The 26,373-nt window shown below is 42.2% G+C and overlaps 1 protein-coding gene across 3 annotated transcripts in view; it reads left to right on the top strand.

Annotated features, from left to right (window-relative positions):
- The window catches only part of sipa1l1 (signal-induced proliferation-associated 1 like 1), a 112,374-nt gene extending 89,365 nt beyond the window's left edge, over positions 1-23,009 (top strand). For all 3 annotated transcript variants that reach the window (XM_061746425.1, XM_061746423.1, XM_061746424.1), the window contains 11 exons: positions 1,168-1,320; positions 1,404-1,537; positions 4,180-4,277; positions 6,514-7,001; positions 8,969-9,154; positions 11,178-11,352; positions 12,037-12,271; positions 12,931-13,101; positions 13,209-13,320; positions 14,309-14,387; positions 19,312-23,009. In XM_061746425.1, coding sequence (XP_061602409.1) covers positions 1,168-1,320; positions 1,404-1,537; positions 4,180-4,277; positions 6,514-7,001; positions 8,969-9,154; positions 11,178-11,352; positions 12,037-12,271; positions 12,931-13,101; positions 13,209-13,320; positions 14,309-14,387; positions 19,312-19,455 — 1,975 coding nt within the window. In that variant the 3' untranslated portion in view covers positions 19,456-23,009. The remainder of the gene's footprint in view (positions 1-1,167; positions 1,321-1,403; positions 1,538-4,179; positions 4,278-6,513; positions 7,002-8,968; positions 9,155-11,177; positions 11,353-12,036; positions 12,272-12,930; positions 13,102-13,208; positions 13,321-14,308; positions 14,388-19,311) is intronic.
- The last annotated feature ends 3,364 nt before the right edge of the window (positions 23,010-26,373 follow it).

The raw sequence follows: 26,373 nt of genomic DNA, 5'->3' as shown, positions 1-26,373 counted from the left end.
CGTGGTAATTAATCATTCGGGATATCTGGGTCAAACCAGCAACGCACGGAGAACGTCATGACGCAATTCCCGTCATTTCCGCTTCTTCTTCCTGTATCCAAATCCAAAACAACAACAATAACAGCAGCACGGCGGATAATGAACAGCCCAGTAGAAGTCGCCTTTTTCAGCGTCTTCCAGCGGAGCTTGATCTGGTCTGGTGTTCCTACAAATGCTGCTTTGCGCAACTTTTTGCTCACCTTTTTGTAAATCTTCTATCCTGGTACTTTCTACCGTCTACAAATGCAGAAATGTTCATGTCTTTCATTACATTTATGAAGTGATTAGTCTCCTCCTGGTCTTGTGTTTCTCCGTGTTTATAAGAACTTCCTGGACTCAAAAGACTAAGATTCTTTGCGAAAAGAACATGCACAGAAAACAAATTCCTGTTCCTTTTGATGGGGAAATCCTGTTAGGCGTTTACATGACCGAATATTCGGGTTTTAATGACCCAGGGGTCATATTCAGGTTTTTAAAAACCGGAACATGAGCAAATTCTGGTTATTCAAAAGGGGTTTTTGGTGTTTACATGGCCGGGTTATTGCTAATATTCCAGTTAGAAAAGGGTTATTGACTGCATGTAAACGCAGTCATAGACTACATTTACATGCAGTCAAAATTCGGGTTATTACTAATATTCCGGTTACTGAAACATTCGGAATATTCCGTTTACATGCGTGAGCAAACAGGGTTATCCCTGTTTACATGGTAATTAATCATTAGGGATATCCCGATCAAACCAGCGACGCACGGAGAACGTGATGATGCAATTAGCGTCATTTCCGCTTCCTCTTCTTGTATCTTCTTGCAAATTAAAAACAAATGCTGCTTCGCGCAACTTTTCGCTCACCTTCTTTTAAATCTGGCTATCCCAGGGGTCATATTCAGGTTTTAAAAAACCGGAATATGAGCAAATTCTGGTTATTCAAAGGGGTTATTGGTGTTTACATGGCCGGGTTATTGCTAATATTCCGGTTAGAAAAGGGTTATTGACTGCATGTAAACGCAGTCATAGATACTTTTGATCCTGACTGTGCACGAACCTGGGCGTTCTGGTGATAGTTGGTGCTGCAGGTGAACTCCTGCTGCGTGGTTGACGGTGTGTTGCTTTGATTGTTTGTGTAGCAGGATGTCTCCGGGCAGTGAGAGTTACAGCCTGGCGTCCTCCCTGGCTCTGGGTCGTTCACCGCACAACCGCAGCTCCCCCAGCAACCTGTCCTGCTCCAGCGAGGCCTCCGGGGGCTCGGCCCACTGGAGAGCACAGAAGTCCATGCCCGAGCAGTAAGGAATACATCCCAGTTTCACCCAGCATTTTCAGAGGCACCAAAGTAATAACGTTCTGTTTTTGTGTGTCTGTTTTCTAGGTTTGGAGGCAGCCGCCATTCACCCATGTCCTCGGAGCGGCGAGAGGTGCCCGGAGACAGCGGCTCCGGGGGAAAGTCCACTCCTAATTGGTCGAGAATGGAGGAAGGGGGAGGAGCTGAACGAGGGGCAGCAGGTACATACAGAGCTGTCAAAAGTATTCACATTCATTACTCAGGTAGAAGTATAGATACTAGAGTTTAAAAATACTCCTGTAGAAGTTGAAGTATCAACTCAAGTTTTTTACTCAAGTAAAAGTATAAAAGTACTGGTTTCAAAACTACTTAAAGTATAAAAGTAAAAGTAATGTAAGGAGGAAAAAAGCCATTAAGGACAAAAGCCATTGAAAATGAATGCATCTTAGTATAATGCAAATATATTAAAGAACCATATATGTGTACTATTGAGCATTAACATGTGTTTCAGAGAGCAGCAGATATGATGACTAGTTGCCTATAAGTATTGTAATGGTGCAAAAAGTCAAACTTCAGAGGCATGTTATCATTTATCCTAACCTTTATTGGAATGTACATCCAAGTTTAGTTGCAGGAATCTGAGGGAACGGATGTAAGAACAAAACTGGACAAGAACATCTGAAACAACCACAACCAAATTCACTCTATCCGGATGGAGCAATTTAACTGGATAGTTTTTATTTAAAGGCAGAAAAGAAATAAGTAACGAGGCTGTTTTTAAAATGTAAGGAGTAAAAAGTACAGATAATTGCGTGAAAATGTAAAGAGTAAAAGTAAAAAGTCGTCTGAAAAATAATTACTCCAGTGAAGTATAAATAACCAAAATTTCTACTTAAGTAAGGTTACGAAGTATTTGTACTTCGTTACTTGACACCTCTGGGTACATAAGTATTTTCTTAACAACCTTGATGAGGAATAGTTTGAATATAAAGCGTACTTTGTGCCTGCATGGAAAGGTAAATTGGAATATTTTCAGCAGCGGTTTTATAAGTATGCAAATATTTTAGTTGAGCAAACTGTTGAAAGCAGCTGACGGCACGGGGAAGTCAAACTTCCATATTTATCTCCGCTTCTAAATCCTTTGAACTTTCAGGTATCTGGAGGAGTGTGTGAATGGAGCTTGTGTGTCCCTCCTCGTCTACCGTTTTTTTTTTTTTTTTTTCTTGCAGCTGCAGGAGCTTCTGAGATTCCAGCTCTGACAGCACCCTCACTGCGTCTAATAACACCCCCCTCCTCTTCATCCACCTCCTTTTCCTCTGCAAGCTGTGAATTATGTTCACAGAGAAGATTTTCTATGTCTCTGCAAACAGACAGGTTGAAATTTGATGGGAAAGGCAAAACAAAACAAAGAAAAAAAGAAACAGGGAGAATTATTATTAACATTTAATGTATTTTTCCGATTGATTTTCCTTTCGGTGCTACAATAATGCCCATTAAAGGAAAAAGAGACGAGAAAGAGACATTCCTGTCCTTCCTGTGAACACAGTTGGCCAACATCAAGTCTTTCCTTCCCCCCGTCTTCCAGTCTGTTCCTCATTTTGCACTCCTCTTATGTTTGCCTTCTCATTCATCTTTTAATTCCCGTTTCCTTTCATGTAATTGCACGTATTCTTTTCTACATTTGTTGTTTTAACGATCTCCCTCTTTTTACTCGAGCTCGGTTTCAGAAAACCGCCAGCGCTTCTGTTTTTTTCTCCTCCGGTCCGGCTCCCAGCTGGACGTTGCTTTGATCGATTGTCGACCGATCTCGTCTCAGCCGTGTCCTCAACCTGTTCCTGACTTCCACAAGTGCAGTTAGAGGCCCCGGTCTTTAATTTTGTGGTTGTTTGTGGCACTTATGTCTTTATTGGTTAGGGTGGAACAACGGAGAGCGGGCCAACGCCGCTGGAGTCAGCCAAGTGTCCAGTCGGACGACTTCCACTCCGCTGTTTCTGTGGTTTAAAGCTGTCCTTTCCTCTTCCTCCTCCTCCTTTTTTTACCCCTTGACCCTCTGGTTTCCAGCAGCCTTGATGTGGCCGCGCTCCATCCAGAAATAACAGAAGTCACACACGGGGCAGAATACTCACTCCGCTCATACTTTTTGCCTCTCAGTTTCAGCTCCGGCCCATGTAGGCGTTTTCATTACCCTGATTACACGGTTAATTCTAGCAGAAAATTAAAAACACTGTAAAAAGTGTCTGAACACTATAAGACATCTTGTCCACTTATCTCCAATAACAAAATTAGTACTTCCAGAGTGAAGACACGTGCAACTATCTCAACTTAGCGTGACGCCTCGTGGGCCTGAGTGAAACGATGAGCAGTAATGAATGTTATAAGTGAGAGAGACGCTACATTTTTAGATTTCCCCTCACAGATGTTGTGATTCCACTCCAGGCCCTCTGGCTGTGGTCATTAGCTGCCTGTACTGTAGATCTCATTGCATAACGTGCAGACAATTACACAATAGTCCCGTTTGTAGTGAGTTCTGCCTTCAGAGTGATAACACGCATCCTCTCATGCGCCCCAGCGAGCCCAGAGCAAACAAGCGGGCAGGGGCCACATTTTTGGGTGACGTATTTTGTCTTTGAAGACAAATGATCTTGGTCTTTGTCCGTGGCCGGCGCAAAGGCAGAGTGAGAAGGGTGTCAGCGCCGCGAGCAGCCTGGAAGTGCAGCTGCTGCTGTGACAAGATACACAAATGGTCTGCTGGGTTGTCAGATGCTCATCTGTTTGTGCTGCCGGGTCTGTCTGTCTGTCTGTCTGTCTGTGTGTGTGTGTGTGTGTTTGCCACTAACATCAGCTGTGTGTCGTGCTATTGCAGACGCCCCGGTGTCCAAGTCTGGCCAGGGCTACTCGGGAGCCCCGCGCATCCAGAGGCAGGAGCAGGTCATCCACCTGTCCCCAAAGAAAAGCAGCCAGGTCAGACTCTAGGGCTGGGGATCCATTCAAATGTCAAGAATCGATTCGATTCCGATTCTTAAGATTCAGAATCGATTATCAAGATTCGATCCGATTCGATTCGATTCCGATATTGATTTGTGTTAGTGTTATTAAAACAGTTTTTTCAGCTGTTGCATGAATTATATGACTGTAGTTATGCAGAATATTACTACTAGTATTATATTGAGATTCAACAGCAAGTATTGGCAGCTAATGATGCTGTAAGGACCAATCAGCTCCCAGAATGTTGATAGAACTGCTTTCAGAAACATCATGTGGGTCAGAATTACCAAACAGATCCACGGCAGCAAACAGAGACGGATGAAATCGGTTTTATTTTTTCCCACATTCCGTTTTTATTTGTTCCATTTTCGTTCTATTTTGGTTTTTAATTTTTGAGCATTTGGTTTTTAGCATTTTTTGCAAATGTAACCCCAAGACAGTATATAAAGTAATGAAATATAGACAATTTATGCAATTATAACCTAACGCTTTAAAGCGACACTACGTAACTTTTCCACCTTAATATCATATTTCCAGAGTCATTGTGATGGTACATCAACTTCCAACAGGTTTAATGAACCTCTTTCATGATCTGAGGGGTCTGTATCGCCTTCACTGGCACTATGTAACTTTGAGGAGCATGGTAGGAACCCTGCCACACTAAAAAACTACAAATTTTACGGCTTTGACTGCTTTACAGCACATACGTCACTTCCCCCTCCTTCCCGATTCGCAGTCGAGACGAAAATGGGTGGGGCTTGGAGCGCAGAGCTCAGGAGAAGCTGTTGATGTGTTGTGGCTGCAGCAGCAGCAGCAGCAGCTCCACATAACAGACGTGGGGAAAAGATCCTAATGGTTTAACTTTTCAACGGTTTCCTGCTCGGAGGCAGAACCACGCAGGCCAAGTATCTGATATAACGGAGTAAAAGAGTGAAAGAGTCGTCGGCTCACTTTGGGTCGCGGCTGTAACGACCAAACACACAGTAAAGCCTGAATTATGGTTCTGCGTTAAATCGACGCAGACCTACGGCGTAGGGTACGTGGCGACGCGCAACGTACGGTGCGTGTCGCCGCGTACCTACGCCGTAGGCTCTGCGTCGATTTAACGCAGAACCATAAACAGCCTTAAACCACAAGCACTCACACAGACGGGCGTCGGATCAAAACACGGGTTTTATTCCCCACTTCTCCAGCTAAACGCAGTTGCTGGCCAGCTCTCTGCGGTGCAATTAACCCCAATCTTCAGATAAAACTAGTTTGTTGAGGAAAAAATATTAACTCTTATTTGTAACTGCAGAGGAAAAAAATAATCTCACGAGGAGCCTCTTCAGCATAATACAGCGGTCAAAAAAAAAGAAGAAAAGAGAAGTAAGAGGGATACAAAACATGTACTGTATGTTGTATTATACAAATTTATTGAAACATATGGCTCTTCAGTAGAGATTTCATATGGATCCAGACCGTTAATAATCATTATTTTCTCCATGCTCCCTGGCTTCCTTGTTTAAGGTATCCCGGTAAATTCCAGTTCCTTTCCAGCAGTTTAACATCTTTTTTTTTGCATTCCGTCTGTTCACTTGGTGAAACAGAAAAGCATCCAGTCTCCTCTCATCAAAACAAATGCAGCGAGGGGACAGGAGTTTTCCGGCAGTACGCGCTGGTGCTCATGGGAAACGTAGTGTTCTTTCTGGTAAAGCACTACCGCTTTTGTCCAAAAGATGCCGCCAAACTCAGAAAAGCTGAAAGTTACGTTGTGCTGCTTTAATGTTTTCATACCTTTAAACATATTTAAAGGCAAAAACATGGCACCAGTTATTCTCGTGTCCAACAAAACATTCCTTTTTTGGGGATTAACAAAAAAATAACCAAAAGTTGTAATGTAATGATGAAAAAAAAAAATACATAAATAAATAAAATTTAAAAAAAATAAAAAATCGATCTTTAGACATATGAATCGATTTTTAGGAATTAATATGAGAATCGATTTAGAATTGGGAAATCGATTTTTTCACAGGCCTATCAGACTCCATATCTGTTTTCCTCCTAACTGAATTTCTGTTGGCACGTGATTTAAAGATCACGCCGTTAGTGAATTATCTTATGTAACACATGTTTTGTGACAACGTCTGATTTATTATTATCACATGGTGTCTGGAGATTACATAATAGTGTATTCTGTATTCTGTTTTCCTTCTGCCGTTTCCCCTGCCAGTCTGACGGGCCGTACTCGGGTCACTCCAGCAGCAACACTCTGTCCAGCACGGCGTCCAGTGGCGGCCACAGCGACAGTGACAAGTGGTACGACATGGGGGCAGGAGGCGGCTCCAGCGGCGACCAGGGCGAGCCCGAGCCCAACGGCCTCGGGGGAGGGGGCTACCTCCAGGGGGCCTCGGCCGACAGCGGCATTGACACCAGCTCCTACGGCGCCCCGCACCACGCCCACCCCCACTCCCACCACGGCAGCACCACCTCCCTGCTGGCTCCCAGCGGGAGCAGAGACAGCAGGGAGCGCTCGGCCTCCCCGTGGCACAGTCCCACCGAGGGGGGCCGCAGGATGCTGGAGAGGTCGCCCGCTGCTGCAGAGTCTCCGGGCCCCCCAGGGGAACGGAGCCTGGAAGGGGCGGGCCGGAGCCCACCGACCCACCTCCTCGTTAGAGACAGCAGTACGTTCAGTCTGGGAGAAGCTGGATCCCACTCAAGGTCAGTCCGCCTGGATATCTATGTTTGAGTGAGAAGTAGGGCTGGGCGATATGGACCAAAAGTCATATCTCGATATTTTCTAGCTGAATGGCGATACTTGATATATATCGATATTTTTTCTGTGCCATAATTGGGGTTTCCCCCAAAGCATTATAGCATAGCGTCTCTGTTAGCTTCATTTTTTTCTGAGGCAAACCCTTAAAAAACAGTCAGTTTTAATACAAAGCCTCGTGCCAAATGTCACACAGGTTCCTTTATTAACAGAGGTCTGCACAATATCAAAATGTATAAAACAAATGAAATAAAAATAAACTGCCTGCATATATAGAATAAAAATGCTTCTTGAATAAAATAAAACAAATATCCCTTTCCTGCATAACAATTAAATTAAAATACACTGTGCAATTAATACAATGTAGACAGTAACAGGCAGACTTTTCCACTGAGGTTGACAGTTGTGCAAATAACAAAACATTTGTGCAAATCTCAAATAAAACATTCAAGTCAATTTGTCACAAAATAAGCTATATCAAAATCATAAAAAAAAAAAAAATATATATATATATTTTTTTTTTAATCGATATAAACGATATTGTCTCACACCATATCGCGTTTGAAAATATATCGATCTATATTAAAATCTCGATATATCGCCCAGCCCTAGTGAAAAGTTACTCTGCAAAACTTGAGTCACAAAGGAATCATGTTCACTATGATGAATGCTACCCGGTCCCCGGTCCTCCAGGATCAATAGGATCAGTCCTCGTCTGTGTTTCCTTTGAAAGAGGACGAAAAGATTTGGGCTATTTGTTTTTTCTTTTACTTTTTGAAAAATACTGAACACATGCTTTTTAAAAGTGCAAATCTGTTGTTTGGATACCCGTCAGCTGTAATGGATTCAGTGTTTTATGCCAAAAACGTGTAGTATCTGACCTTAGGGCGTGAGAAGTACAACCCTGAACAAGTTCTTACTGAAAACATGTATTCCCTTCATCTTTGAGAGCTGTTTACCCCGACAGGCGCATGATCCTGCCAGAGGCCGGGGTAACATGCAGCTGGCAAGCACAACCAGCACACTCTGTTTTTAAAGAAAAAAGCTCACAATGCTCCCCATGTCTGTTATTCCTTTTCTCTCCACAATCCATTGCTTTTTCGTTTTTTTATTCCAACTTTCATTGTTTTTTTGTTTTTTTTTAATATTTTTATCCCGATTTTTTTCCCCATTTCATCCCCCAGTGCTCCTACCTAAGTGTCCTGGGCATTGCCGTCCTCTCCCAACCCAGGGAGCTCCGGTCTCCTCCTTAACCACAACTTTCATTGTTGTGAACTTTAAACTGCTTGTGAGCTCTTCAGGAAGTCTTTTACAAACACCCAGTGTATTTTAATACTGAAGTGTAGCGCAATTTACATACACTAATGAATCCTCCTCCTGTTGCCCATTACCATATTACTTATCCAAGTACCAGACCGGCTCCCGCTGAGCGATGCTTTTTTGGAAACCAGTCATGTTAATTCCCTCTTATCATTCCACGTTAGGCCCCGGGACATGTGGAACACACACCCTACTGTTAATAAAGCTGGTGTCTGAACATGGAGACCAGTCCAGCTGCTGCCCTTTCTCTGTTTAAGCACATTTATTAGAGGTTCAGAAAAGCTTAAGTGTGTAACCGGGGCATCGTCTGTCCAGCATCCAGCATCTATTTGCTCCCTTCTGCTGGAGGTGGGGGCTTGAGTGCTGGTGTTGCTTTGATATAGTTTCCATCTTAAGCTAAATAATGTATGTCTCCCTGCAAGTTCCTTAATGAAGCTTTATTGATGCTTAACCTTGAAATTAGATTTCTGAAGGAGTAAAAGCATTTAGGTCTCCATGCGTATGAAAGACACATCCCCTCATAAGACATGAAGAATGATCTTGTCATAGCAATTATTTTCTTGGTCAGTAGTATTTTCTCCCCGTCTCTTTCCAGACACTCTGGCCACAGCTCTCCCAGAGAGGAGTCGTCCTCCTCGGCCACCTCTCCATCATCTCAGTCCTCCGTGTCTCCTGGGCCCAAGAGCTTCTACCCCCGTCAGGGAGCTCAGTCCAAGTATCTGATTGGTTGGAGAAAACCTGGCTCCACCATCAACTCTGTCGACTTCGGAGACACACGCAAGTAAGGACACGGAAGTAGAAAACGTGAAAGCAGGTCTATCGTTACTGGTCCAATTTTATCATTAAATGTGGGGATGGGGTTGGGAGGCAGCGATTATCAGGATGTATGAGCGGGCAGCAGCTTATTTAACAGTAACTGATGCAACGACCAGCTTCTCCTTCCTTAAAGGGGACCTATTATGGCATCTAATCCCTATTTTAAACAGGCCTTGGATGTCTTAAAAACAAGCTTTTGATTGTTTTTGATAAATAAATTAGAAATTCAGCCTCTAAACCATGTCTTTATCTTCCCAGTCTCTAACCTCATTATCTATGTGGGATTCTGAGTGGGCGGGGCTATTATAATGAGTCACTGTGCTGATTGGCTGCCTGAATGACGCAATACGTCACTACGAAAAAATGGCGGAAGCTCCGACCGGCGGAGTTACCGTGTCATAGCTGCATGCGATGTGAGCGAGCGTCAGCGACAAAATCAATTCCATTCATCCTTTGCTTTATTTTCTATTGGACCGTCCTAAAATAATAATAATAATAATAATAATGACTTGGATTTATATAGCGCCCTTCTAGGCACCCAGAGCGCTTTACAGAGATCATTATTCATCCATACACATCCTCTCTGGTGGTGGTAGCTACATTTGTAGCCACAGCTGCCCTGGGGCAGACTGACGGAAGCGTGGCTGCCATATCGCGCCAAACAGCCCCTCCAACCACCACCAACATTCAAAGACATTCACACGGGGCAAGGTGGGTAAGGTGTCTTGCCCAAGGACACTACGACAGCAAACTGGGACAGAGCGGGATTCGAACCGCCGACCTTCCAATCATTGGACGACCCGCTCTACCACCTGAGCTACTGCCAGGTCCTAAGCGACGAGCGACGCAGCGCGCCGTTTTGAGCTGAATATTTTCTTCCTGCCACTCGCGTTGAAAGCCGGTTGAAAGCGCTGTAGGAAACAGTCATGATGAGGAACGGCTGATCCAGTTAGTTGAAATGAGAAGTTATCTCTATGATTCCTCCTCATTTCACTACAAAAACCTCAATAAAGTGGCAGCTGCTGGAGGGAGATGGACAGAGAGCACCGATGTCACGCAGTGCTACGCGATAGTCAGACGCTCATGCAGTTACACGGTTTTATAGTTGTGGGCGTGGTTTCCACATCACACTGGACGGCTCATCCGGGCGGCTGTACAGACACTGCAGAATTTGGTTGCTTTCCTCCTTCTCTGAGTTGGCAGGCTGAGGGGAGGCCACTTTATATATGTTAAAGCAAGAAAAAACATGTTTTTCATAATAGGTCTCCTTTAAGCACCAGTATCAGGAGACGCGTCTTGTGGTTGTGAAAGTAAACGTGCTCTAACACCGACCATGTGACAGGAAACCTCAACAATAATCACACCCAGTTCTTGTTATTCATTTATTTATTTATTTTCAGTGTGATGAGGTTAGCATGTTTCATTTTACTTTAACTCTGCTGTAAAATTAGACATATTTTTGGATGTGAGTGAATTAAAAGGTCCAGATTTTAAAGGTTCCTTTAGTAAACCTAGATCCTGCAAAAGTGCATGGATAACTGCAATAATCAATACATGATACTAACTCCATTTTTATTCATTCTGAACGTTTTGTGTGGCTCAAAGTTTATCAGTTTGTATGATTGACCTAATAGAACATAACACTGAAGCATGGCACCTCCAGCGTAAAGGATAGCTGTGGCAGGGTGGAGAGGTGGATGGGACACGCGCACCTGTGTCCCATCCACCTCTCCACCCTGCCACAATAGCATTTAATCATAACATTTTATCTGCCCACTTTTCTTTTTTTTTATGTTTTCTGTCGGCGGTACTATGAATACTACGTGATTACCCCCTTGTGGCTGTAGCGAGTATCACAATGACCTCGTCGTCCCCAAGTGCTGCTTTAATGAGAAGTTTCACAGCTGAAGCCAAATGAGCACATATAGAAGATATGAACAGTGTATTTTCTGGGCCGTGGTCACTGAATGTGGCTGTGTTTGCTTCAGAAAATCTCCAGGGGAAGGTGGAGGAGACATGGTTCCCACCCCGGCAGCTAGACCGTCTCTCAGGGACATGCACTCTCCGTCTCAGTCTCACGCTAAATCAACCATGGAGGAAGACATGAAGAGGCACAATGCTCCGGATAGTCCCCCACCCCCGCCACGGAAACACAAGGAAAAGGTACGTGTGCTGCGTCTCGTTACCGTGACACCCAGAAAGCAGAAGTGAAGTGCAGTTGTTGGCTACATTTTGACTGCTTTTAAATTTCAGTACCGTATTGGCCCGAATACAAGACGACCCTGATTATAAAACAACCCCCTCTTGTTCAAGACTCAAGTTTGAAGAAAGACTTTTTGAACACCAAATTCAATTTTCATACAGAAAATAATTACAGTACATCTGAAACAAATGATTATAACAATATATTCGAGAGAAAAAGCTTGTTATTTTCCCTCATTCAAATCATCATCTTGGAGTTTGCATCATAACTTCTCAGCTGCCGGTTAACCTGCCGATCTTCCACCCACTTTTCTCGTTTGTCCATCTTCTGTTATCTCTTCTCTTATTTTCTTCTCTTTTCTTTCTTAGTGCTATTTTTATTTTTCTTCTTCGTGACAGGGGTTGGCTTTGGCCTGGGGAGTAAAGTTCAGCATTCGCTTTAAAGATATCTGGTGCCATCTAGTGTTGTGAATGGGTATAATGTCTAGACCCCGAATGTAAGACGACCCCCACTTTTTCAGTCTTATTTCAATGCAAAAAACACCGTCTTATATTCGGTCCAATACAGTACTTCTGAGGCTCTTTCTGTAATAAACTGAAAGGTTAAACTAATAGCGCTCTCCTTCTAACTGCGGCCGTGTCCAGCACGGGCAGAAGTCTCCTCCCGTCCAGCCCCTCAGCCGCCGCCGCTCGCTCCATCGTACCCTGTCGGACGAGAGCATCTACCGCGGCCAGCGGCTTCCCCCCCTGAGCGACTCGGTGACCGAACCAGCCCTTGGTGCTGACGTCCTCTTCAGCTGCTCCACCCTCCCTCGCTCCCCCACCACCCGCGGCGTGCCCATCAGACGGCCCTCCTATAAGCTGGGGGTCAAGCTCCACGGTAAGAAACTAGAGGGAGTTCACTTCCCCGCTGTGTTTCCCTGCATTCACTTGTCACGCCGTGTTCCAGATGCATATTGAATACATTTATCCGTCTGTAATTGAATGACGTTCCACCACATGGTTTCATTTACAGGACTGTCTCAGAAAATTAGAATATTGTGATGAAGTTCTTTATTTCCTGTAATGCAATTAAAAAAACAAAAATGTCATACATTCTGGATTCATTACAAATCAACTGAAATATTGCAAGCCTTTTATTATTTTAATATTGCTGATTATGGCTTACAGCTTAAGATTAAGATTCCCAGAATATTCTAATTTTTTGAGATAGGAGTTTTCTTAAGCTGTAAGCCATGATCAGCAATATTAAAATAATAAAAGGCTTGCAATATTTCAGATGATTTGTAATGAATCCAGAATGTATGACATTTTTGCATTACAGAAAATAAAGGACTTTATCACAATATTCTAATTTTCTGAGACAGTCCTGTATGTGATGAATTGTGTTTTTAGATAAAACACAAGAGACATAAAGTGAAAAGGCAGCATAGTGGATGTGAATCCAGATGTGGATCTGCTGCCCCCTTCTGGTCAGAAGTGGAAGTCATGGTGGTCTTAAATATTACATGTTCTGCTCTCCACCATTTAAATGAACAGGCGACCTTTCTGCCTCCGACACGTCCCTGGTGGATTTGGTGGAGCGGCACCGCGGCCCCCTCCCTCAGGAGCTGATGCCCCTGCCGTCCGGAGACAGGGACAGTCCTCTGGAGTGGACGCACCTCGTGGACGTGGCCAGTACCTTTGAGAATGAGAGAACCACACACTACGGTAAAGACAAACTCAAACTGTCTATACAACTGCCAAATGCAAACAAACAGCCACACCTCTTTCTGTTCACTCCATCTTCACTTCTGCACATCTGTTTCTCCTCCCAGTCCAGAGAAGTTTCGTGTTTGGGGATTCAAACCACCGGAGCAGCGGTGCGTCCAGTCCCCAGCAGCCCCACATAGAGCTGCAGCCTGCGCCGCTGTCCCGGCCCTCGTCAAGGTAATGCCGGGCTCTGGCTTTAGATGTTGTTTCTGTCCCTTCACACTGAGCTGGTAGAACAACGTGAATGAGTCAGGTCGCTGACGCAGACCCTGTCAGGTACTGATGGGTCTGGAGACAGTTATGAGCAGTACTTGAGTTGTAAAAAACAATCAGGGGGGATGGTGACTTTTATCATATGGGGACAGATAGTTTGTGCTGATTACAAATAATATAATATATTACAAATAATAGCAGTGACCAAAACACCTGCAGAAATACTGCAGGAATGACATAGCAGCAGTTAAATGCAGCCTTCTGTAAGCTTTAAATATCCACTGGGCTTACATCAAATACATCAAAACACAACAATAAAAAACAGTTTTCTGAACTTATCAATATGACTCTGTCCTTCACAGGATAAGTAAAATGGATCACTGCAAAAACTCAAAATCTTAACAAGAATATTTGTCTTATTTCTAGTTAAAATGTCTCATTTTAGTAAAAAATCTTATTACACTTGAAACAGGTGAAAATTGTTGTTTTTTTTCCAGTGATGAGTCTTGTTTTAAGTAGATTTTCACTTAAAATAAGTAGAAAAATCTGCCAGTGGAACAAGATTTCTTTGCTTGTAATAAGAAGATAAATCTTGTCCCACTGGCAGATTTTTCTACTTATTTCAAGTGAAAATTTACTTGAAACAGGTGAAAATTGTCAAATAAGTTATTTTTCTGGTGTTATTTTTCTGGTGATGACTCTAAATGTTGAAATAACAGTAAAACCACATTCATTGATGAAATGACATAAAGGATGGAAAGGAGGGATGGCAGTTTTACAGGGGGGATGATTTGGACCGTTTTTATTTCAGGGGGGATCTCATCCCCCCTAAACTCCAGTACTGGTTATGAGGCCTGTTATGAGCTCTATCTTCACAGTATTTCAAAGTCAGAATTCATTTTCTGTCCCTGCATGAATGAAAGCCTCCTGATTGGTGTTTTTTGTGTCTCAGTGAGGGTCACATAGGACTGGAGAGGAAGGTGACTAAACTGGAGGCCATGGTGAAGATGCTGCAGGAGGACTTGAAGAAGGTGAGACTGTCACAGACAGGAACTACAGATGTGAACGCTGTTAACACGCACTTTATCAAGATAATGCTTCATTCCTCCTTAAAGTAATTACATGAAAGTCATTTTCTCATGTTTACCCAGATGCCTTTTAGTTTGTGGAACAATTATTTTATTTGACACTGATATTCTAAAATCACCCGTTCAGATTTGTTGATGATGATAAAAATGATCAGAAATCCTTGGTTTCTGAACTAACTTGAGCTTTTATCAACCATTCAGCACATTTAAAGAAGGACCTCTTGCAGCTGTGTAATTTGGTATCATTGTGTTCACCAGTCTGAGCATCTGAAGGAGACAAAAAACAATAGTTGAGCATGTCGGAGGTAAAAGCTGCAGGTTCCTGCTCCTGTTGAGAAGTACAGATCTGTTAAAAAACCAAAGGTCTTAGCCATCCCCCCTTTTTTTTTGGTTTAGTTTTGACTTTTTATTAAGAAACAAACAGAAGATACATTGATAATATGTACACAGGATAAAATTACAAAAGTATAAGTCTGCCAGCCAAAGTCAGTTTTTTCTTTGTCGTTGCTCACAACTGAGCACCGATTTAAAAGCAGCGCTATGTAGTTTCTAACCCATACACTTCAATGCTCAGTAAAAATCTCCTTGGCGAGCTGCACATTTCATTACACTGTGAAAGAAAAAACACAAACAAAGTCGTCTAGGCAGTCCTGCCTGACTTCCCCCCAAACTAAAACAAACTTTCCTCAAGCAGCCGCTGACTGGAGGAGGTTTGAGCTCATTCTTGTGGGGAAGCTGAGCAGAAGCTGATGGTGTGTTTTTATCAGGGAGAGCTGGAGATCCCTAGATCACTTACCCTGCCTTTACAGTAACTATTTCCAAGGTTCCTTTCAATGTAGGTTTAAGAGAGCCTGGTTTCTGTATCCTCTGTCTTGTGTCTTAAAGAAAACAAAAAAAATTAAAGCTGCAAGCAGCGATGAACGGGCCCTCGCACTCACGACCACCGCCCCCCATAAGCATATCAGGAATGACACCACCCACGACTCTCTATGTCAAACCATTCAAAAGGCCACGCCCATTAATGCAAACCATTAAATATCAAATGTATCACCAGGCCTGGCTTGCATGCAAAATTTGGTGACTTTTGGGGAACTATCAAATATGGACCAATCAGATGCTTTTTGGCGTCTTGCGTCGCCACGGTAACGCTTTTGAAAGAGAAAAGTAATGCGCGTTGTCGCAGGATGGAGACGCATATTTTGATGTATAACACCTGGGTGCACGTTACGGTTCGGGCCGTATTAATTGCCGAAGGAATGGCATAAATTGCTCCAAAATTACGTCATTAATTCAATGTTCAAAATGGCCGACTTCCTGTTCGGTTTCGGCCATGGCGCCAAGAGACTTTTTAAGTTTTCTAAGGGGAGCTGTTGAGCCATTAGGCCACGCCCATTAAAGCAAACCATGAAATATCCAATTTTTCGCCAGGCCTGGCCTGGAAGTGGCTCGAGCACTGGAACCTGCTGTGAGGTTGATCCTCAGCTGCACGTCACGGGTGTCTGTGTCCTAACCCTGATCTTTAAAACAGTTTTCTATTGTATAAAAATGTTTAAAAGCCAGCAATTCTTCAATCTCAACTACTGTTTTTGGATGGCAAATAAGATATAACATTATTTCTGAAAATACAGTACTATTTTTACAATTTTATTAACTGTCGCCATCTTTTACAATAAAAAAGCTGTGAGATGGTAAAACTCTCACCACCTCCGAGCTGGTTGCCAAGAACAAGCTTCATCATTTCTGTTTGAGCCCCAAGTTCAGGGTTTACTTTTGCTGTTCCTTGGAGAGATTTCAGCATGTCAACATGCCCAAAAAAGTTCAATTTAAGTAGTTTTCAGTGTAACAGGTGAACTGGAAAAAGCAAAATACCGAGAAGGAAATGACCGCATCAGTGCATCACCAAACATCTTGGAGCATGCTTCAGTGAGTCCCGACATCAGTTCCTCTTCGGTGCTTGTTTACAGGGACGGGGTCCAAGTCGTTATAACCAAACTCTGCACACGTGGATCAGTCTGTCAGAAAGGCTTAAAAAAAGAACAACACAAAGATAATGAGGAGACTAAGACCCATTTGCACTTGTTGTGCAGGAGAAGCTCCTATTTCTCTCTATAATGTGTAATGTGATTACATGTCCATGCATGAGACGCTTTACTGCAGCTGACCCAGGAGGAAATGTTCTGCCAATAGAAAGCTGTTTGCTCTGAACCGGTCTGTCCCCAAACGGAGCCCAACAGGAAGCCTGATCCTGTTTTCAATGCATCACTTCCTCTATAAGCCGACTATAAACGGGTGTGTGTGACTGGCCGATGCTCCCTCAAGCGCAGTGTTGCCAACTCCTCAGTAAGGAAAGTAGCTATTGGCTGTCCCAAAAGTCTCTAGAAGTCGCTCAATGACGTCATCGCCTAATTTGCATAATTGGCAATTTGCATATAACTGTAATGGACACTGTAGGGGAGAGGAATAACGTTGTGGGAGAGACAAAAGTGAGAAAAAAACACCCTAAATATGTTTAGAACTACAAATGTACAAAAATAATTTCAACATTAACAACATTTAATGATTTGAATGCTTTGTCTAGATCCACATTACACACATCAGTTTTGTCCTGTATTGTTAAATGTTTTAACAGCAAATTTAATCAAAAGATTGTTATGTAGGGTGAAATTGCTAGCTCTACAACCAACCCTCCTCCTTTATCCGGGCTTGGGACCGGCAAAGTGACCCAAAAGACGCACTCTGGCAGAGATACTTAGGTTGTTTTTTTTAAAGTTTTTTTCATAGTTTCTTGTTGTTTGTTTTTTGTTTTTTTTGAGGGGGGTTTGTTTAGTTTTCATTTTTAACTTAATACTCCACTTACCTGTAGGAGCCTACAACAAGTCACAGTAAACCTTGAACATAATTTGCAACAACAATAACATGTTTAACATTTTTTTGTATAGACCAGGGGTCAGCAACCCAAAATGTTGAAAGAGCCATATTGGACCAAAAACACAAAAAACAAATATGTCTGGAGCCGCAAAAAATGAAAAGTCTTGTATCAGCCTTAGAATGAAGGCAACACATGCTGCATGTAGCTATATTAGTTATAACTGGGGGAAGATTTTTTTCATTAGAAAAAAGTCGAAATGTTGAGAAAAAAGTCAAAATGTCGACAAAAAAGTTGAAATGTTGAGAAAAAAGTCAAAATTTCGTGAAAAAAGTTGAAATGTCGAAAAAAAAAAAGTCAAAATTTCGAGAGAAAAAAGTCGAAATGTCAAGAAAAAAGTCAAAATTTCGAGAAAAAAGGAAAGGAAAAAGGAATAAAAAAGAAGAAAAAAAAAGGGAACAAAAAGGTCAAAAGTTTTTTAAAAAGCTCCAGGAGCCACTAGGGCGGCACTAAGGCCGTGTTCAGACTGCAGGCAAATCTGATTCATATCTGATTCCTTCTCATATCCGATTTTCAGGGCTGACTGTCCACACTGTTTTTAGCAAGTGTCCATATCGGATCTGGCTCTGTTCAGACTGGGCCACATCATTGACTGATCTGACGGGTTGCCGTAGCAACGACGTCGGAGCGGAGGCGTCACCCAGTGCGTGCATTGTGTGAAGTCATGTAATTGCGATATCAAAAACAATAACAATACGTGCGTCCTGCTGCCCACCCGATCAAAGGTTATGGGGATCCTTTATTTTTTTTATCATTTTATTTTTTTTATATATATAAAAACATCCCAAAATATCTGTACCGTTTCTGATTGGGTCGGCACTGCGCATCATTTTTAGACACAACAATGAACGGCTACCGCAAAAGTTGTGTCTCGGCGGAGGGACCCGGCGTCCCAGCAAAATGAGAAACAGAGAAAAGTGTTTAGAACAAAACCACCAGCAAACTAACAAACCAACCAACAAAGCTCAGAGTTAACAAAACGAACCAGCAATGAACAACTGGCAGCCCCGCTCTTTAACCTCTCCTCCTGATGAGCTGATGGGCTGCAGGTTCAGGCTCACAGTGCGACTGCAGGCTGATTTATGGTTCCGCGTTACACCAACGCAGAGCCTACGGCGTAGGGTACGCGGCGACCCGCACCTACGTGGAATGCGGTCTTTTTTTTCTGCTATTAAAACATGATTTGTAATGTGAATTTGCAACACTCAAACTACAAATAATAGTTTTTGACGTGACATCAGAGATTGTACATGCTCTCTGTGAAAGGATGAGTAGCTCCACAACTGGAAATGGGCGGGTGGTTTGGAGCGTCTGGGACAGTCATATCCGATCTGAGTGTTTGGAGCTGTTCAGACTGACACGCATCTGCCCAAATGAGATAAGGATCGGATATGAAACTAGCTCCTGGAGGTGGTTTCCATCTGGTTTGCAAAAATCGGATCTCATGCGGTTTGGGACTGTTCAGACTTCAAAAGAGTCATCCAGTTTCAATCTGGATGGGCTAAAAATCGGATATTGGCTGGCAGTCTGAACGCGGCCTAAAGGGCAGCGGGTTGCCGACCCCTGGTATAGACGGTTTTAACTTGACAACATTAACAATCTAAATGGACCAAAAAGAGACAACATAAAAAAACTGTCAGTGGCAAAGAACATTAGTGTTTTGGAGACTCTAGCGTGAAGCACGTATTGTTCTGCAGTTACTGTCCTCAACGTGAGCCCCTCCCCGTCCCAAAGCACTTACTTAGTCTCCAAAACACCAGATAAGTCTCCAATAACACCAGAAAAAGTTGCTAGATTTGTCGCTAGTCGCTTTTTTTAAAAAAAGTCGCTATAGGGGTCTGAAAAGTCGCTAAATCTAGCGACAAAGTCGCTAAGTTGGCAACACTGCTCAAGCGGAGCCGCTAAACATGAACCCTCTGACTTTCCTTTCTTCTCCTACAGGAGCGGGAGGAAAAGTTGCGATTTCAAAGCCAGATCAAGAGGCTGTGGGAGGACAACCAGAGACTGCAGGAGGAGTCCCAGACCTCCGCCGCCAAGCTCAAGAAGTTCACGGAGTGGGTGTTCAACACCATCGACATGAACTGACTCCCTCCTCAGTCGGGCAGCACAGCGTCTGGGCAGAGAGGCAGGGGGAATCCTCCTGCTCATTACCGTTCACCTCCAGCACGAGCAATCCTCCCTCGGTCCCTCAACACTTAGTGGTCTCTCCTAAGGATGAGTCAAGAAAAAAGCTTCTCAAGCACGAGTTCATGAAGGATTTATTTTCTACTCTTCCAGCCAGTCTTTCTCATCCGACCAAATCATTTATTTTCTCCAGTAAAGTTTCCAACAATAGGACAGCTCCTGCCCTGCCTCCTCTACCCAAATAAGGTGATCTTTGCCCGTCACTCTTATTTCAGTAGAGAACATCAGGAACCAACATCACCTTTCTGATAGATTTGCTCAGAGGATGTGCTGCTCTTATTTATTTTTTTTGACATTTTGGCCTTTCGGGTTCTGGTTTGTGTATTTTCTTTCCCCGCTACTCATCACAGATCGTTTCTAACTGTGCTGAAAGAGGACCAGAGTCTCACAAAACTGCAAATCCCGTCATCAAGGGTGTACTGGAAATCAAAAATGAACCTGCAGCCACAGACGTTTTAGTTTCCTTTGGCGTGTGGATGGAGGGAACAAAGTTAGCACCTTTTGTCTGTTTTCTCAAAAGCAGAAGTCACTGGACGGACGGTCGGTGACATCTGAAGGAGCGTTGATGCGCGCATGCTCAGGAGGGAACCCTGGATTTATGCCATCTGTTTCTCCTCCATCACTTAGTTCAGGATTAAAAACATCCTTTCTGTTGAATAACAGAAAAGCACAAAACACCTGAAAGAGGAGTATTTAAAAGCCATCGGCAAATCGTGCCAAAAATAAGACTGATCCAAAAGGGCTTTGGGCCCATCCCAGTTTTGTGTCTTAAAAGCAATAGGAAGAAGTCTGGACTTCTGTCTTTCTCTCAAAAAAAGGGAGCGTTATGTCTGAAGAGGTTCTGAGGTGGGAATGATGTTTTACAGGGTAAACTGACCAGGACAGCCATCGTCCTTTTCCACTGATGGAAAGGTGAGGGAGGACTCTGCCCAGAGAGCCGGCTGACGACAACAGAGACACTTTTAGGAGAAAAACATAGATTTTTTTTTTTTTTCCCAGGTTAATTTATTTACTTGTATTATAATTCCCATAAATGAGTTGTTCTATTCATACAGTACAACTGACATTAGTGTTTAGTTCCTCAAGAAATCGGTCGCTACCTATATAATTTAAATGGCTTCCTTTCTTAATTCTACCTAAAGCCTGAAAATATGCTTTTTATTCTGTATTCCGTTGTATTCTGTGGTGCCCACGCCTGCCGTTGTGTTGCTTACAGTGCCCTCTAGTGGTGACCAGTGGACATGTCATTATTTGTAAACGTGCTGCCTGTCACTCTGTAATTTTTTTAAAATTTTGTTTTTTGTTTTTTCTCTTCCCAGTGAATATTTAGCAAACAGATATAAACCACTAGGCCACACGAGCTTTCAGAGCAGGAGGAAGAGTCAGAAGTCAGCCTTCAGAGACAATCAGGGGTGGAATTTTATTAAAAGGAGCAGACAGTGTGTGTTAGTGTACAGGACTGTCTCAGAAAATTAGAATATTGTCATAAAGTTCTTTATTTTCTGTAATGCAATTAAAAAAAAAAAAATCAATCTGATCAAAAAAAAAAATCAACTGAAATATTGCAAGCCTTTTATTATTTTAATATTGCTGATTATGGCTTACAGTGTAAGATTAAGATTCCCAGAATATTCTAATTTTTTGAGATAGGATATTTGAGTTTTCTTAAGCTGTAAGCCATGATCAGCAATATTCAAATAATAAAAGGCTTGCAATATTTCAGTTGATTTGTAATGAATCCAGAATGTATGACATTTTTGTTTTTGTAATTTCATTACAGAAAATCACAATATTCTACTTTTCTGAGACAGTCCTGTATGTGTGTGTGTGCGTGCGCATGATGTTCGTGCATAAAATCTTCAGTTTTGCTCAGGTTCAGTTTATGTCTGGGACGAGTTACTTAGAAAGTCGAGGTGTGTGTGTGTGTTTGTGTTTGTGTGTGTGTGTGAGAGAGAGAGAGAATGTACATCAGTCTATCCAGTTGTGCCTACAGACTCGTCTGTTGGTCATTTCCTCCCCGGCAGGACAGGGATGTGCCTTTGCGTCGGCACCTGGGGGAGAGATTGAAAGGAAAGGCTGTTCATCCTGACAGATAAACTCACCTGGTGGAGGAGCAGGCGCTCGGCCGACACAGCTCAAGTTCAAACTCTGAATGCTTTTACTCGCCCTCGCAGCTGCTCGTCCAGGGAAACGGCTGCGAGCTGTCAGACGCACACGTTAACCGACAACGCTCAGGCGTGTGTGTGTGGAGTTTTATTTTTTTAATCTAGTATTTTAGATTGATTCCGGTTGCTTCTCGGTCTCAGTCAGGGTGTCCTGTTTAAGTCTGACGTGGATGCTGTTGAAACCCTGCAGCTCACAGCACAGACGAGCAGCAAGGACAGTGAATGTAAAGTGAGGACAGACCTAAAGAGATGTGGTGTTTCTTCTAACTGGCATATTCATTCAGCTCTGCAGCTTGGTGGAGGCTCCAGTGGACTCTTCGTAAGAGTCTTGATTCTGTTTTAAGAATCCCGTCGGTGACACCAGTGGGCAGTCGGTTGGGTTTTAATACTTCCTGAAAGCTAACCGCTTGTGTGAAAACCTCAATATGTTTAGGCATTAATAAACCTACTCCGTAAATATTTTACTGTAAATTTGTGGTTTAAGCTGGCGTCTGGTCCAGAACGACACCGATGTCTCAACACTTTTAGGCGTTTGAAAGCAGCGTTGTGTGTCTGATTGTTCATGGGAAGTGTTCTGGCCTTGGAGCCGTAGTGACGTATGGCTGTGTGGAGAAACGTGCAGTGCAGACGTTGAAGTGTATAAAGTCGACGGCTGTCTCTAAAGACGTAGCCGTTCAAAGGCCAGTCCAGTTTCTCACTTGTTTTTAAAAGTCCTCAGCTCTGTTTTTGTTGCTCGACAGAAGGATTTTTCAAATGTGAATGTTCAAATGTTCAAAAGTTCTTTTTATTTTATTTTTCAATGTGTATATTATAGAGATCCTTTGCACAATTTCCATGAGGACTGAGTGTGTAGAGGTTGTGGATGTAAGAAGAGTGAATCGATCTGTTCCTGTGCAGTCGTGTCTGCTTGTTGCTCCGTCGCCAGTGCGGCTCCTGTCACGCTCCACTTTAATCCCATTTGTAAAATGTGGACCCTACGTTTCCTCGAAAAGCTCCACTGATCAGAAAAGAGCTCCCTGGATGTCGTAGGGATGCTCGTCACGTACGGCCTGCGAGGTGGGAGCCTGCAGCAAGGGAAGAGCCCCCCTCGCCGCTCCGTCTGCTCCTGATCCGGGAGCAAACTAACAGAAAGCTCCACAGCTCTCGCTGGTCGCCCAGCAGACCGTTTTAAGAGGACGTTTTAAGAGTACGTTTTAACGGATTGAAAACACTGTTTACATCCCAGATCCATCGTATCTGTAAAGTGTAAAAGTATAAAAAAGACATTTGCAGTGATCACAGTATTAAAGTTTCTGAAATAAATAAATGCTGTATGAACTAGTTGTGCTCTTATTCCCGTGTGTTCAGTTTTGTCCTCATGTTTTGGGCTGGTTTGCTCCTGCTGCTCCTGCTCTCAGCGACTCCTCTGACTGTTCTCGCCCTCAGAAGCAGAAACTGCCTCACCTCACCTTTTCTTGGAGAAAGTAACAGTTTAACGGCTCTTTAAAGTTGTACAACATGAACTTCCCTCCTCAGGTTGTCGGTGAGGTTCAGGTCTCAGCTATGTTGCCATGGTGCCGTCTAGGGCTGGGCGATTTTGGACAAAAATAAAATCACGATTTTTTTTTTCTCTGAAAACCCGATTTTCGATTTCGATTTCGATTTTTTTTGGTAAAACTACAAAAGACAATGGAATAAATTGTTTCAAATATTTTATCTTTATTTTTAAAGAAAAATAGCAAACACATTTCCCTATTGGGAATGAAGTGCAATTGAAAGATACTGTAAATCCTCCTTGAGTTTAGTAAAGTGACTCTGTAATGCAGCTGCAAAAAAGGAAAATCGATTTTCCTTTTTTTTTTAAATCGTCTTGATTAATAAATCCGATTTCGATTTAAAATCGATTAATCGCACAGCCCTAGTGCCGTCTTATTATTGGCTGTTGTCTTGCTGGAAAAGTCAAAGGTTAAGTTATTTTTTTTCATGCACATCAAGCCAAAACTTTTCTTTTACACCAACATGTATGTGCAAATTGAAACTAATAGTTTGAAATACTCCCAGTTGCAATGAAATGTCTTGATTTACAGGCTAAAAAGAAAATAGTGAATGAGGTCTTTGATTTCAAGCAGAAAATGGGTCATCCATGTACAACTGGGTGTAGAGAAGAATGCAGGTTTGTTCTTTTACCAAGGCCAACTGCAATGACTAAATGGTGCTTTTAATGTCAAAATAAACACTAAAATCAGGCCACAGCCATGAAGTTAGAATAGATTTATTAAGGTCAGAATCTGCAGCTGGTCCAACACAGAATCAGTGTGCTAGGAAGATGGGGGCTTACTGGCGTTGGCAGACTGTCCGAGGGGAAGGGTCTTAAAACTGCACACCACAAGTGAACTGCAGCAAAGTTACTACAATAAATAATAAGTGAAGGTCCCCCACCACCGGGGGCCAGTCTAAAACCTGGATCAGGTCTGCAGCTCCTCTAATGCCAAGACAAAGGAGTATAATGAGTAGATCCCAAACTAGATTGTCACGTGCTGCAGGGGTGGACAACATCTCCGCCCAGAGACTGTCCGCCCGATACACAACCACGTGCACACGCAAACGCACTATGAAGAAAGAATATGAAGGTCAGGAGTATGTTTGTTAGGTTTTACATCCCACTCTGAGAAAAAACCTGTTCCCCCACATTGCAGTAATTGAACACAAATTGAACCAGTGGCGGCTGGTGTAGTTTTCTCGAGGGGGGGAGCTACACCAAACTCCAAAATGGATATATACCAAAAAGCAGGCAAATGTACTTAAGTATTTCATTTCATTTTATTCTTTATTTCATTCAAAAAACAAAACAATACAAATACAAATACAGTTCCTAACTTGTGAATGAAAAGGGAGCAGAAAGAAGAAGAATCTTATCTGATCTGCCCCTTTCACAAATAACATAAATTAAAAATGATAATAAAAAAACAACTAAGTGAAAAAAAACTAAAATAAAATTAAATTAAAATAACATTAAAATAAAATTACCGCCGTCTATGGGTATGTCAATCAAACTCAACTAACATTTTTCATTATATTTACTTAACATACAGGCTTTAATTGTTCTTTTGAATGTAATGTTTGATTTGGATTCTTTGTTTTCTTTATTCAGATTGTTCCATAAACTGATTCCTTTCACAGAATCACAACGTTCCATCAATTTTGTCCTGAATCTTGTTTTTTAAAAATCTCTGTTCCTTTTAAGTTATACTTGCTTTATTCTCTTTTTTCAAATCTTTTCTGAATGTTGATTGGTAAAGTTTTTTTATGAGCTTTAAACATAATTTGCAGAATACTATAGTCTACTAGTTCATGAAATTTCAACAATTTTAACTGAAGGAATAATGGATTTGTTGGATCTCTATATCGTTTTCTACTAATTATCCTTATGGCTCTTTTTTGCAGAATGAAAATTGATTGAATATATGTTTTACAGGCATTTCCCCAAACTTCAACACAGTAGGTCAGATATGGAACAATCTGAGTGTTATATAAAATGTACAATGCTTTGTTGTCCAATGAATCCTTTACTTTGTGTAACAGAGCAATTGTTTTTGATATTTTTATCTTTGTATAATTGATATGTGATTTCCAATTCAAACTCTCATCCAGCATGACACCCAAAAACTTGGTTTCTCTTACTCTATTAATTTCAATACCATCTGTATTAATTGAAGTGTCCGTTTCTCTTTTTCTGTTACTAAATATCATGAAGTTTGTTTTTTCAAGATTCACTGATAATTTATTTACCTCAAACCATGTTTTTATTCTTTTAAATTCCTTTTTAACCACATTCAACACATGTGTTATATCTTCCCCAGAATAACATAAAGTTGTGTCGTCCGCAAACAAAATACATTTGAGCAGTTTGGAAACATAAACAAAATCATTAATATACAAAATAAACAGTTTTGGCCCAAGAACCGACCCCTGAGGTACGCCACACTTAATATATTGTGATTCAGATTTGACATTATTTATCTGCACATACTGCTTTCTATTCTCTAAGTAGCTTGAGACCCATTGATGTGCCACCCCTCTGGTATGATTTATGGTATCAAAGGCCTTTTTGAGGTCAACAAGTATCACATCTGTATTTGAATACATTGAAAAAAGCAATAGCAACATTATAATGACATGCAGTGTTTTTTTTGTGCATACATTTTGTTTTGTTTTTGACAAGTTTCTTCTCCACAGAGAGCATGAACAATGCATGAAGACAATGCTGTGCCGTTATGTTCCTGAGGAAGGTCTTGATTCTCTTCAGAAGCCTCTCAGATTAAAGCTAGAAGTTGTGATGATGATCTGAAGCAGAGCCACCGTCTCTGAGAAGGTGTTCTGATCAGAGCTGCTACAGAGACACAGAACTCACCATTGCTGTAGATGAGGGTCAGTTCAGTTTTCAACTTGTTCAGCAGGGGATAAACCTCCACGGTGGAGTTCAGGGTCGTCGTCCTGCTGGAATCTGACTGCTTATAGCAGTGTGAAACTGATCAGCTGCTTGGTGAAGGAGAACCGGTCCTGTGCACGGCCTAAGATGGTGTCACAAACATAAAACATGAATGCATCAATCGACTATGGAGATGGGTATAAGTCAGCTTTACAATATATATGATCTAATACATAAAAACTAATT

Source organism: Cololabis saira, chromosome 18 (genome assembly GCF_033807715.1).
Source record: "Cololabis saira isolate AMF1-May2022 chromosome 18, fColSai1.1, whole genome shotgun sequence".
Taxonomy (NCBI): Eukaryota; Metazoa; Chordata; class Actinopteri; order Beloniformes; family Belonidae; genus Cololabis; species Cololabis saira.
The sequence above is the reverse complement of the archived record's forward strand: the minus strand, read 5'-3'. Positions and strand labels throughout refer to the sequence as shown.